This window comes from Notothenia coriiceps, unplaced genomic scaffold (assembly GCF_000735185.1).
Source record: "Notothenia coriiceps isolate Sejong01 unplaced genomic scaffold, NC01 NC01_scaffold00037244, whole genome shotgun sequence".
Taxonomy (NCBI): Eukaryota; Metazoa; Chordata; class Actinopteri; order Perciformes; family Nototheniidae; genus Notothenia; species Notothenia coriiceps.
In genome coordinates this window covers 6,398,436-6,412,568 of record NW_011369945.1, presented here as the reverse complement: position 1 = coordinate 6,412,568, position 14,133 = coordinate 6,398,436, and the positions used below count along the sequence as shown (strand labels likewise).

Sequence of the window (14,133 nt, the reverse complement as noted above, 5' to 3'; positions counted from 1 at the left end):
AAGAAAATGGCTGCTGCTCCGACTTTTTTTCAATGAAGACACTGATATTTCAATTTCATTTCGTTTTCTTGCATTGGAGCTACCGTCGATCGCTATGCAATCTAAAAGGCAAGTCCATCCTGCTCGATTAGATAGACGTCGCTTTATCACTTTGTGTCTCAGATGATGTAACATCAGTAGCGTAGCTGGTAACTTACAGCTTTCCCACTAGGAACGGGCTAGCATGCTAACGTTAGCCATGTTAGCCTCAACGGTCAGGCATCAACGAGCTTGTTGCTACCCAGCCACTCTCTGGGCTGCCAGTCATCAAAGTTCACTGACCTGAGCGACACAGTTTTACAGACTCTGAGACATATTGTGCATGTGTTTACTTTGCTGGATCATGTTAAAGTATACGCAAAGGATGAAAGAACTATGATGAAACAGTTTCGCTCGTCAAGTCTTCTTCGCTGTTTGTGTGTGGCATCGGATTGACTGATGCCAGGCTATTTGGCATCGGTACTGTTCTTATAACCTGCCAGTCAAAACGAGTGTTTATGTTCTTATGTGTATCTATTTTCTAACGTGCTGCGTGCATCACGTCTTCTGTGTTGCTGTGCAGGGTGTGAATGGTCACTTTAGGAAGGTGACAGTGTGGGGCAGAAAGGACAGCATCGTCTACCGTCACTCGCCTTGCAGCTGGCGGTGGACCACAATGGTAAGTTTCATCTATTTCAGGCTCTTCATTTCTATACATTCAGTAGACATCCACTCAAGTGTTTTTGTTTTTTTTACAAGGTTAAGCTTTATTCTCCAGGACTTGCACTGTGTGTTCTATTCTGTACCAAATTGGGAGTTTCCATTCGACTGATCTGTTTTATTTTACTCTTATTACCCAAAGCAACAAGTTTTGGAATATGCATTGGATCGAGCTGAGGTAAAAAAATAATATTTATATTTGTTTGTATATTTTTAGAGGAAAAAAATGAGCAGTATGTACTCAAATGTATGGCGTGTGTATTCATTACATGCATTGTTAGTGTTAGTCTGCCACCGTGCGTCTCATCATCCGTTAATACAGTGTGTTATCTGTTATTCAGTACATCGTTGAAAGTGCTCGACAACGACCAGCCAGAAGAAGAAATTCATCCGGCGGGAGGAAGAGTTTGTATCAGAAGCTCTATGAGCTGTACATAGAGGAATGTGAGAAAGAGCCAGAGTTAAAGGTGTGTATTATGCAATGTGACTCTCAGTTATAACTATGTAATTATAGGTATGCATTAAAACATTGTTCCTTCTAATCTGTAGGAAATTAGTGGGAGGAAATGTGGTTTTCCAGATATTAAAATGTGTTACGGATGGTTTTCAAATATGTCTGCACAGGTTATGTGTGTATTTTAACAAAAATATTTCAAGTGTATCAACGTGAGCACAAAAAAAGACAGATTTGTTTACTGCTTATAATAACAATAGGTTTATTACTAAAGGTTCCAGGTCTGATTGCTTTCAGATTGATTGATTAAATAGCTGTTTAATATAAATGCCAACATTTTCCAAATAATGGGGGCTGGTGGCCAGGCTATAAGTGGGTGTTTTCCAATTGGAAGGTCAAAGGTCAATCCCCACCCCTGCAGTCAACCTGTCAAAGTGTCTATGGGAAGAAGAAGAAACGTAACCATAAAATTGCCCCATAGGCATGTTGTGTATGCTATTAAAGTGTATTTAACGTGTAATGCGACAATAAAATACAATTCATATTTATTTAATTCAATTTAAATCAAGGTTAAAATGGGTGCTAAGCAATGATAAACATAAACATACCTTTCTCATATAGGTTTGGCTTGGTTATAACCATGTGAGCTTTCTGTTGCCAATATTGAGGATTTGTCTCTTATTAGTGGTCATTTTTGTTTCTCTCAAGAATTTAAGAAGAAATGTGAATCTACTGGAGAAGCTGGTGTCTCAGGAGTCCGTATCATGTCTGGTGGTCAACCTCTACCCTGGGAATGAAGGCTATTCTTTAATGCTCAGGGGCAAAAATGGCTCTGGTAAGAGAAGGCCATTAAATGCTTTTTTTCTGATCTGCACACCACAATTGTTTTGTTTGTAACATTCATGATTGTTTTCTTTTCTAGATTCTGAAACCATCCGACTGCCATATGAAGAAGGAGAACTCCTAGAGTACCTAGATGCGGAGGAGTTGCCTCCCATTCTGGTGGATCTGTTGGAGAAATCACAGGTGTGAACATTGACACTTTTATATTGAAAAATCATTTTGTACCTTATAATTTAAAAAGTGTATCAGAAGTAAATGTACAGTATGTTCAAATGTGTATGTGTATGTGTGGTTACAGCTAGAACTTTACTTATAATGATTCGTCTGCCACTCAATTAGTCGATTGACAGAAAAAAGTCAATACATTTGATTTTTTTTATTTACCTTTTTCCTTTTTGTCTGTTTTTAAATCATATTGAACTGAATGCTTTACATTTTGGTCTGACTAAATAACACATCAACTTGGATTTAGTCAAATTAGGACGAGCACTTTTTTTTAAATTTTCTGACATTTTATAGACCATATCATTAATTGTTCAATCCAGAAAATAATTGACAAATTAATTGATAGTGATAATAACTGTTGGACGCAGCCCTAATAACAACAGAGCTGGTATTGCAAAGCATATTTAAATGCTTTAGACTATTTAACAATTATGTCTTGAATGCAGAGAGCAGATTTGTGCTTTACTGTTGAGAAAAACATGTTTACCTACTTCATCACTGGTCAGCCGTTTTCACGCCAACACCATTTCTTAGGGTTTAAATTAGCTAATTTTGGTATCATTGTTTGACATCCGCCACGTGCAATTTGTCTCAGGTGAACATCTTCCACTGTGGCTGTGTGATAGTCGAGGTGAGAGACTACAGGCAGTCTGGTAATACCAAGATGCCCACCTATCAGAGCAGACACATCCTTCTGCGGCCAACCATGCAGGTAAAGCAACAAAATAAATCAAAATCCTTACGTACAAAGGCCATAACAAACTGTAAAACAAATTCTCTAATATGATTTGTTTATTACATGGAATAAGTGAAAAAAGTAATAACTAAGCTAAGAAGCTAACTTGTTTATTTGTCTTTTTGCCTGCAGACTCTTATCTGTGATGTCCACGCCATGACCAGTGACCACCACAAATGGACACAGGTAAAGAGTCATGTTTATTTTGTCAGAAACAAAATAAGAAAATCCTGTCCCACACCTCTCTGTTTAGATTTAGCCATTTTCACAGCTTATAAAGAATGTACTTGACCATAACACAAGCCATTTTTCCCCTTGTGTGTCTTGAGCCCCTTAAGCATCGGCACATTGATTGAGTGTTTACTGTAGCGTCTGGTTTCTGTCTGCCATAGGATGACAAACTACAGCTGGAGAGTCAGTTGATTTTGGCCACAGCTGAGCCTCTGTGCCTGGACCCCTCTATTTCTGTCACCTGCACAGCCAACCGCCTGCTCCACCACAAGCAGAAAATGAACACTCGCTCTATGAAACGGTATAGAACCCACTCACCCACTCTCTCAAACTCACCTTGATTTCCAAGAAAAAGAAGCTCATTTGTGTTTTTATGAATAGAACACATCAAAAGGAATACCCTGTGATTGTGAAATGAAGCAAACAATGAATGAAGCAAACGCCTGGTTTATTTTAAGACACTCACTTCTTCTTGTTTGCATTTTAGGTGTTTCAAGAGGCACTCTCGAGCTGCACTGAACAGGCAGCAGGAGCTCTCCCATCTGCCCATGCCACCACAGCTACGACTCTTCGACTACCTGCAGAGGAGGAAGGAGAGGAAACCTGCTCCTGTAATAGACCTGAAGATCTCAAAGATCGGAAATGTAAGTCATCAAAACGTCTGCTATTTGACAAGCATGTATACACTTTATACTAATGCTGTCAAAATTATCGCGTTAACGGCGGTAATACATTTTTTGAATTAATTGTGTTAAAATATTTAACGCATTTAACGCATGTGCAGAATGGCCCGCTCCATACATCCCACCAGTGGCAGCGCCAGGGTATGGCTGGGGTAGGCTACACCCATACCAAGAAATGGCTTAGCCCCACCTTAGCCCCACCATGAAAAATGATGTTAAAGTAAGCAAAATAAAGTCTGCCAACTCGCGCCGAGATTTGCACAGACAGCAGTTAGTAAGATTGATTTCAGTAGCCACTTGTCTGGAAATACCGAAGACTAGAAACGGTTTTGAAAACTTTTGTCACGTAGTGACCGTCTTCTCAATAGAACATCTTTGATAATGTCTTCTGGCCAATCAGAATCAAGATAACGGCGTGGTGTTGTTGCAGGAAGTCCCGACGGAGAATACTTTTGCTTCAGTACATCTCTATATACATCGATACAACATTACGTGTTAGAAATGAACACGTAATGAAATAAGACCCCACGGTTTGATGATTGATAGGTGTGTGGGCTGTCTTTCATTTTGACACACAGAACAATGTTATAATAAACATACAATACTGTATGTTAAATGGATATATCTGCCTTCTTTCATTTATCTTTCCATTCCCACAACGATACATAAAGAAATGGCATATTTCGGACATAGTTCGAATGGTGATTAATCATGATTAATTAATTTTTAAGCTGTGATTAATCTGATTAAACATTTTTAATCGTTTGACAGCCCTAATTGCTATATATGCAAATTACTCACCTTAGAGCACTGTTTGATGAGATAAGTAGCTCAAAAGCTTAACATTTGACATCCGATTTTCGGAAAATCTTCAAAACTCTTGTGAATACACAAATGTACTCATGTGATCGAATTTTTTTGGTGTTTTAGATTTCGTTACCAAAGTCTTAGGATCACAAAAGCAGTGAAATATTTGAATTACACTGTATATAAATGTGTTATTCATGTCTAAAATGAAAAAAAAATTATTCAAATTTTTTGTAAAATAGGTGTTTATCACTCTACTTTCACCACAGCAGGGACTGAGATACATTAGGACTGAATAATGACTTCATATTACATACCAAGGTTCATGTGATGTGNTTTTAACCGAAGAGTGACAAAGAGTCAGCAGTTTATAAATATACACCTATTTTTTTACGCTATTAACGCTAATTAATTAATGTTTCGGACATTAATTTAATCTATTAAAAAAAATTAGCTCAGTGCCGGTGATTCATATATATAATTTGTGTGTGAATATACATGAGTGTGGCAATAAATAAGTAAGAATATTTGGTGTGTCTACATAAGTAAGTAAATATGGTGTGTGAGTGTATAATAATGTGAAGTATAATTAAGAAAACATGTGTGTGTTATATTATTTCCTGTCCAACGTTATTAATTGTATAGCTAACCATACATTTAAGAATGGGAAAAACACAAACGAGGGTATAAAGTTAATTTATATAAAAAAGTTTTAGTTAATAAACCACCCCCCGAGAAAAAACGTTACTATTAGTTAATGTGTGGTGGTCTGTCAAAAAAGTAGAACATGTACGCGTTTTGCAATTATACAATAATTCACACAGTTCTAACATATATACAAACATAATTATATTGTTTTATCTGTAAAATATTTGTATAATATTTACGAGATGGAAGTACGTACTTAATACTTCGCGAGTGAGTTCCCTCAAAAAAAGAAATGGTTCACAATAATAACGAGAACCCCGTACTTTTTGTTCTAGAACTTAAAAATAAAAAATTTAGTCAAAAAAGTTTCTGTAAAAATATGAGGTGAGTCCACCTGTCATAGGTAAGTCGCCAAACCTTGACTTTCTCTACGATCGTAAAAACTTCTTTTACATATTTATTTACGTAACGAAACGTTTCGATATTGATAATGTAATATTATTGTATTCAATAAACTAAAATGCGGTTTTTCTATAACGGTCGTAATTCCATAAAAGTTCTTATTGTTCGCCGGTCCCCGGTTAAAACTCGCGGGTACGTGTCAATAGTACTACTCACGATCACCCTCGGAGCGTCGCCGCCTTTGGCACGGTGCCCGGTGGGATTAAACGCGGTGTATTCGCGTATCCAAGCCGGAGTCTCTACCTCCCGGGGGAGGCGGTTCGAAACACCGGGGGAGGTGTTCCACTCCCGGGGTATGTCAAAGGACGTACTAGACGGACATCCCTCCCTGCCGGGACCCATGTCGTCGTCGTCGATGGCTCATAAGTAACGATCCGAACTTTATGATCGGGTCGACTACGGTACTGCCAGTGTACATCACGCTGTCCACCGAATTAGGTACTAAAGGAGTTTTGTATTTTAGTATGAAACTATTAAATACTTAATATACTAAGGAATCCCAAAATGGTGTAAACAATAATGGACGTCCGCCTGCGAAAGGTATTTCTCCTAACCGTTCTATATCTACCCACTGAACCCGCAGAGTCCAGCGCAATTTAATTTAGGAACGAAAGGGAGTGAACGCAAACGAAAGGGACACAAAAATCAGGGAGGGAGGTCCTTCGGCTACCCTCCCTGCGTTCCTTTGGTAGCTCTTTTGTCCCTTTAAAATCAAAATTCGTCGTTTACCCTTGCAGGAAAGGAGGCCTCGCAGTGCACTTTCGCTGCAGGCAAACAATCTACTGCGGTGTGTCGACGGAAACAGACTGTCGTCGAAGACAGGGGCAATAAAACGTGTTTATGAGGGACGGTATGTAAATGAGCTGTGTTGTAAACATAGTAGACAACATTCTGGGTTATTTATTTTATTCTTGATTAAAAGTTTTTTCTATTTGCGGTAAGAATTTTGACGAATATTTGCTTTGTTATCATAACTAATTATACTAATCCTGCACGTGTTTATCTTTTATTTTTTTATTAACTCTCTTTCTTTATCATCATATAATAGATAGTTTGGGTCCAAATCTAATTGTAAGTAAACCCTAACGTGTGAAACCAAAACACATCCTATACATCCGTGTAATTGTTAAAATTATCGGTGAAACTTACTGACTACGACTTACCTTTACTGTCATTACGTTTTATCATTTTGCTTTTTCGCGTAGCTACCTTTTACAAAGGCTTTATTTACCTTATTTTTACTAAAAAACTGGTGAAACAACAAAGTAAAATAATATATAGTGTATAAACGATTGATTTACTATTTACTTAACTTTGTTTTGGTGTCAAATTTGACTCCTCTACTGAGAGCACTCAAAGGAAATAAAGAAGTGAGGCGACCCATGACGAATTTAAGGGTTTTGTTCTTCGTAGTCTAGTCACGCTACGTGACGTAGCAGGTTAGTCACATTTTAGTATACCATTGAATAATGACTGAATACATAAGCTTAAGCAACAAAACATTGTTTATTTTTATCAAGGAGGTTCTTAACCAAGACCAACAGAAAAGTGCAATTTTTGCCATAAAGTGTAGCAATAGCATATTTAGGAATATAGTACATTTCAGAGATTCAGGTCGCCTATAGGTAGGTAGACCTTCTGTAAACTATAACACTTTGTTTTTTAAGTAAAACACAATACTTTCAAGTACATTCAGAACATTGGAAACCCTGACTATTAGAAAACATCTCTCTGTTGCTTCAGAGGCCATAACAGACTTTGTTGATTTACCAACAGTTGATTTAAAAAATCTAATCAATTTCAGTCCAACTCTCTCAATAACCTTGGCCAAAACAATAAACAGTTCAACATAAAGTGCCAGTTGCACCAACAACATAATAAATAGTTCAACATAAAGTGTACTGTACCATTTAAAATAAAATAAAAAAGTGCCAGTGATTGACCTCAATCCCTCCTATTCTTCCAATATCCTGATGAAAAATAAAATCTCTCTGTTGCATAGGCCACTGTTTGATCAACGCGAATTGGGTGTGGGTCCTTGTACTCCGAGTCGGGCTAACGTCCACGCTAGCTTCCACGCTAGCTGCTATAGGTTTTGCATTGAGGTGATACTTGAGGCTTGATGTGCTGCGGTGATACGCAAATTCCTTTTTGCATAATTTGCAAACAACCGTGCTCTTATCGATGCTTCCATCCGTCCGTTTTTTAAAACAAAATGTCCCATCCACTAGCCCCACCATGAAAAATGATGTTAAAGTAAGCAAAATAAAGTCACACAGACAGCAGTTAGTAAGATTGATTTCAGTAGCCACTTGTCTGGAAATACAGAAGACTAGAAACGGTTTTGAAAACTTTTGTCACGTAGTGATCGTCTTCTCAATAGAACATCTTTGATAATGTCTTCTGGCCAATCAGAATCAAGATAACGGCGTGGTGTTGTTGCAGGAAGTCCCGACGGAGAATACTTTTGCTGTAGTACATCTCTATATACATCGATACAACATTACGTGTTAGAAATGAACACGTAATGAAATAAGACCCCACGGTTTGATGATTGATAGGTGTGTGGGCTGTCTTTCATTTTGACACACAGAACAATGTTATAATAAACATACATACATACTGTATGTTAAATGGATATATCCGCCTTCTTTCATTTATCTTTCCATTCCCACAACAATATACATAAAGAAATGGCATATTTTGGACATAGTTCGAATGGTGATTAATCATGATTAATTAATTTTTAAGCTGTGATTAATCTGATTAAAATTTGTAATCATTTGACAGCCCTACTTTATACATACGATAAAGATGACTGGGACTGTTTACTATTTGGTCAGAGGTGGGAAGTACATTCACTCAAGTACTGTACTTAAGTACAATTTTAGATACTTTCGTTGAGTATTTCCATTGTATGCTTCTTTGTATCTTTACTCCACTACAACTCAAAGGTAAACGGTGTACTTTTACTCCACTACATTTATTTAATACCTTAAGTTACTTTACTGATTTGGTTTAATGATGTGAAATATAATCAACACTTAAATCAGACTTATTACACCTGGAGTAAATTCACAAGCTGCCCTGCAGTATACAAAGTCATTCAAACAAGCTGCACCTTTACCACCTTTATAACACTTTAATGATCAATAATTATAATCAAAACATATCGTATATATTATTCTGAAATGGACCAATCTGCAGAATGACTACTTTTACTTTTGGCACTTTAAGTATATTTTGAAGCCAATACTTTTGTACTTTTACTTGAGTAACATTTAGAATTCAGGACTTTTCATTGTAACAGAGTATCCCTACACTCTGGTACTTCTACTTTTACTCAAGTACAAGATCTGAGTACTTCTCCACCTCTGTATTTGGTAGATATTCACCGACATGATAAAAAGTGTTTACCTGTCTGTCTATCTTGACACTAAGCACATTGAAATGCAACTTGAGGAAAGGTTGTCTCCCACAGTTGTGTTCAGCCATGGTAAAATGTATTCTCAATTTCCTAAGGGAGACTTAAAAGTAATAGCTGAACGAGTTAGTGTTTCTTCTCTGTTTATTTTTTCACAACTGTTGGGAAAATCTGATTACCTACTCAATAATAACCAAGTGCCTGCTGTCATAGCGCTTTTTGCTCATACTCTTTTTCTCACCTGTTATCTTTTGCAGTGCGTTGACATGTGGAAGCAGAGTAACTGCCAACTAACTGTGCCGAAGGAAATTGATGTAAGTAGCTCAATGGTCCTATAACACTGTCAATTACACACTTAGGCCAACACCACTTTAAACCCACTCAACTCATATTCTGGCAGTTGTAATGTGGGGAATAACAAACCAGATGGATTTGTTGGTGTGTTGCTCTAGGTGGAAAAGTACGCTGTGGTGGAGAGATCTCTGCAGTTGGAGGACTCTCAGCCCAATACTGTGATCTGGCCTGCTGAGGTAAGTGTGACAGCAGCATTAACACGCCGTGGACACAGATCAATGCTGGCTGTGTGCCGTTAGTAATAAGCAGGGAGTAGTTATGTGTCATTGTGTAATGCTTTATAGGCGGATGGATGCCAAGGCTCACATTGCAGCCACTTAGATCTGTACTCAAAAATGCTTTTGTTTGGTGTTATAAAGTGTGAAAAGATAGCTCCCTAGTGGGTTAATGACTTGAAATAGATTTCCTTTTAATTAACTATAAAATAAACACAAAAACTTTAGTAACTGCATGTTGAAAATATCTAAATGACACACATGCTTCTGCTACTCCAGGGGGTAGGGCGGAGACTATACTGGACTGCAGTTGTATTGTCAGAGGCATTGTTTCTGTCCATAAATTGTGCTGGACTCTTATTCACATATTTCATAATTATGGCCCTTGACCAGATGGTGTGAGGCCCTGGCAAGGATACATGGCACCTCCAGTTGCTTAAGGGAGCACAAATGTTTTTAACTAAACATTAAACAGTAGTTCATCTATTCCTGCTTCTCCCTTTTTCTTCATTCTGTGCTTTTTGTCTTAAAATACAGTCATACATGTTCAATTAAGTCAGGAATATTCCAATAATCAACTTTTCCAACAAGTTAATTCATCACTCTGTTTAGACTTTACGTCATGGGACCTTTAACATTTCTATGGCTTATACCAGTGCTTCTCAAACTTTTTTCAGTGATGTACCCCCTTTGAAACTGTTTCTCAGCCAAGTACCCCCTGACCGACCCCGGACATTTTTGACAGAAAAAGCCTATATACATCATTACAATATAGTGATGTTCCCTCAGTGTGTGATTTATTAACTCCTTTGTGCATGTATTACAACAAACTAAGGATATTTTCATCTTTATGCATACAAAAAAAGATTTTTCCAAGGAGTTTTTCAATTGAATTAATATATGTTTAACAAACCAATGAACAACATGATATATTAATAAAAACTATAAATACAATACACAAAATGTAACATGTTTATATGAGGACCCCCTTGGTAGTTCTAGGAATATTTTATATAAAATTGTGTTTTCTATTTAACTTATTGTACTAAGATTATTTTTGTAATCATGCATGGCATTTTTTTTATTAACCTTTTTTTTTTTTTTTTACCTCACGTACCCCCTGCAGTACCCCAACGTACCCCTAGGGGTCCGCGTACCCCCATTTAAGAATCACTGGCTTATACAACCCTTTCATTCCGTTGTCTGTGTCCGCTTTCTTTACACAGGAAGTTATTGATGACTACACGTTTGAGTGTGAGGTGGGAGGGCAAGCCCAGAGGACCAAGGTGTCTATCTACCAGTCGATGGGAGACCCACTGGTGTATGGGAAGATCTACTGTGCTAAAGAACCAAAAGCAGAGGAGGACAGCACAGACCTAAAGCTCATACATCCCCCGTAAGGACAGTCTCTGAGACAAATTCAGTTTCCATGACTCCTTTTTAAATGCCACTCTGAAGTCACTCCCCTTTGTCTCTTTGTCTCATTCACAGGTTCTTGATAGGCTCCAAGATAGATGCAGACCGGTGAGTCGGCATGATTGCTTCTGATGAGATCTGATTTAGGGATATATTGTCAGAGAGCATGGTATTTATTTTATGTTATGTCTGTTTCATAGGTTTCTCAATCAGTACAAAGGAGTGTATGAGAAAGATTTAAAGTGTCAGGTCAAGATGTCCCATAACTCAGGCACGGTGGCACAGGGGCCGCCCTCCCCCAACAAGGATGAGGTGAGTACTTTGTGGAATTTCCTTTACCTTTTCAATAGAGTTTGGAGATGTAGAAGAAACAAAAAAAGTGTTATCCTTTATTGAATTACTTTGGTTTAAAGAGTTAAAAACAATTGTTGTTATGTTTGCAATAAGCACTGGTAAAGCAAATACTTACTGTGTTGCACTTGCTGCGATGCACAGTGGCTTATCATTTTAATGTCATCTGCAGGGTGACGGTATTTCTTCACTGATCCAGGCGTCTGTTTTGGGGAAGGGGGTGAAGCACCGACCCCCTCCCATCAAACTGCCTTCAGGATCAGGCAACAGCTCCTCAGGTACATTATGCTTTTTCTATACGAACAGACGTATCATATATTGTGTAATGTTTTTTTTTCAGTTGGTCGTGGAGAACAAAAAGCTAAAATACTGACTTAGACAAGACTATAAAGTTATTGTATGTGAAATGGATGTGTGTAGATTTAGGTCTACTTAATACTCCTTGTTTGGGATTATGAAACGTCTCTTTTTACCACCAGGTAATCCATATAGTTCACAAACCACCAGTGGTCTACTCAAGTGTCCTACGCCCCCTCCAGCCAAAAGCCAGTCTCTGAACAGGAAGCACTCCATGGAGCTGGGCCAGGTGGGCCTGCTGTCGCCGGCCGCCCTCTCCCCCATGGGCTCCACACAGAGTGAGTCCAGCCTCTTACTGTTTGGCTGCGTGCGTTCATCAATCACTGTTGTGCTAATGACTCGTACTGGAATATCTTACTTCAGCTCCTTTTCAGTTTTCCGAATCTGGAATTATTGTTTGACAAAGGTTCCAGGTCTTAGGAAATATAGAGAAGTTTTAAACCACAAGGATTTATTTGATACTTGACGAGCACACGGAATATTGCATCAGTACAAGCACAAGTGTGTGTTCTGATTAAAACCAGCTGCTGTGGAAATTGCCCAGAAAAAAGGGGAAATTTTGATATGGGAGCCTCAATTTTAATTCTTAAACTGTTATTCAGGAAAATCCTCTAATAATCCATGTACATATTGTAGATATGCTTAGAAAATAAAGTCTCAAATAAATCACTGAATTAGCAAAATCAGCGTATAAATCTCTCATTTAACGCTTTGTACTTTTGCTTATAAAACATTATCGGTATTACCTGCTGAAAAGCATCCTCATTGGTCTTCATTATTGTTTTCACCCACTTTCCGTACTTCTAGGATCAGGGACCCCCAAGCCATCCACCCCCACTCCTACAAACACGCCGTGCTCCACACCGCACCCCGCCGACTCCCTCTGCGCTCCTCTCTCGTTGACCCCTACCCCTTCGGACCCCCCCATGCTTCAGAGCTTGTCGCAGCCCACGCTCCTCACGCCCTTCGCCCAGCAGCAACTGGCTCTAAGCCAGCAGCTGCCCGTCATGACCATCCCCCTGCCCGCCATGGGAACGTCCATCACCACGGGAAGCACCTCTCCGGCAGGGCTCAACTTCATCAACGTGGTCAGCTCTGTCTGGTAAGAAAAGATATAGCCTCTTGTTTTTGGCCTGCTAGTCGTTGTGTCTGTTTATGACGATTTTCCTCTGTGTGTGTAGCAGTCCTCAGACCCTGATGAGTGGCTCCAGCCCCATGCTGGGTGCAGGCCTGAACCTGAGTGGAATCCTGCCCCCTGCAGGCCTGATGCCCACCATGCAGTCCGCAGCTCAGACTGGTGAGAGATTTCAAAGCAATGTCTCCTTAAGTATTACTATAGTCATTTACAGGCAGTCTCCGTATGCCCAGCAACAATCTAATGCTTCAGGGTACCAACACACACGTCCTTAAGAGTAACAGTGAATCCCAGCTCCAGGGGTGGCTGACCCTGATGTCACTGAAGAGGGGGGAACATAAGACCTAATCTACCAAACAGGATCCTACAGCACAATCAGTGGTTTGCAGCTGACAGAGACTCAATTAGGATTTACTGTTATGCTCAAGGACATTTTGAACACACTTTTAAACAAGTGATTTTATGTCTTAGGTCGTCTTTATTCTTTAATACCTGTATAACGTGCAGTGTATCTGAAAGCTTTATTCCATTCAACTCTAATTATGAAGCACATTTCATACAACCATGTACCACACATATTAACAACCACAAATTACATTTTGCAACACAACAAATCTCATCAATAAAATGTTTTATATAAATAAAAATGGATTAAAAAAATAAACGCAAGGGATAAGTAATAGTTTGAAACCAATGATTAAGACCTAAACACTAAGGTAACGAATGACCCGGCCCCTTTTAAAACAAACTTCCGGGTGAGGCAAATGTAAGATCCACCTTTTCTGACAGAAATATTATAATTAATTAATTATAGTTTGATTGGACAAGATCAGAGATGAGTATATATAGTAATGACAATAATGTTTGTCTGTACTTTTCTGTATGGTGAATGTAACTCTGATCTGTGTTCCAGGGAGTCCTTTTGGCCTGAACAGCAGTGCTGGGTTGAGACCGCTGAACCTCCTGCAGGTGTGTGTGTGTGTGTGTGTGTGTGTGTGTGTGTGTGTGTGTGTGTGTGTGTGTGTGTGTGTGTGTGTGTGTGTGTGTGTGTGTG

General features: G+C 38.7%; 1 protein-coding gene across 1 annotated transcript in view; it reads left to right on the top strand.

Annotated features, from left to right (window-relative positions):
- supt20 (SPT20 homolog, SAGA complex component) overlaps positions 1-14,133 on the top strand; it is a 17,788-nt gene continuing 3,655 nt past the window's right edge. Inside the window, 20 exon segments of the mRNA XM_010794193.1 lie at positions 1-108; positions 602-697; positions 881-916; positions 1,080-1,205; positions 1,901-2,027; positions 2,115-2,218; positions 2,856-2,972; positions 3,129-3,182; positions 3,389-3,528; positions 3,715-3,871; positions 9,509-9,565; positions 9,704-9,781; positions 11,047-11,216; positions 11,312-11,344; positions 11,437-11,548; positions 11,760-11,865; positions 12,067-12,222; positions 12,752-13,046; positions 13,126-13,241; positions 13,993-14,048. Of these exon segments, the coding sequence (XP_010792495.1) occupies positions 695-697; positions 881-916; positions 1,080-1,205; positions 1,901-2,027; positions 2,115-2,218; positions 2,856-2,972; positions 3,129-3,182; positions 3,389-3,528; positions 3,715-3,871; positions 9,509-9,565; positions 9,704-9,781; positions 11,047-11,216; positions 11,312-11,344; positions 11,437-11,548; positions 11,760-11,865; positions 12,067-12,222; positions 12,752-13,046; positions 13,126-13,241; positions 13,993-14,048 (2,043 nt within the window). The 5' untranslated portion in view covers positions 1-108; positions 602-694.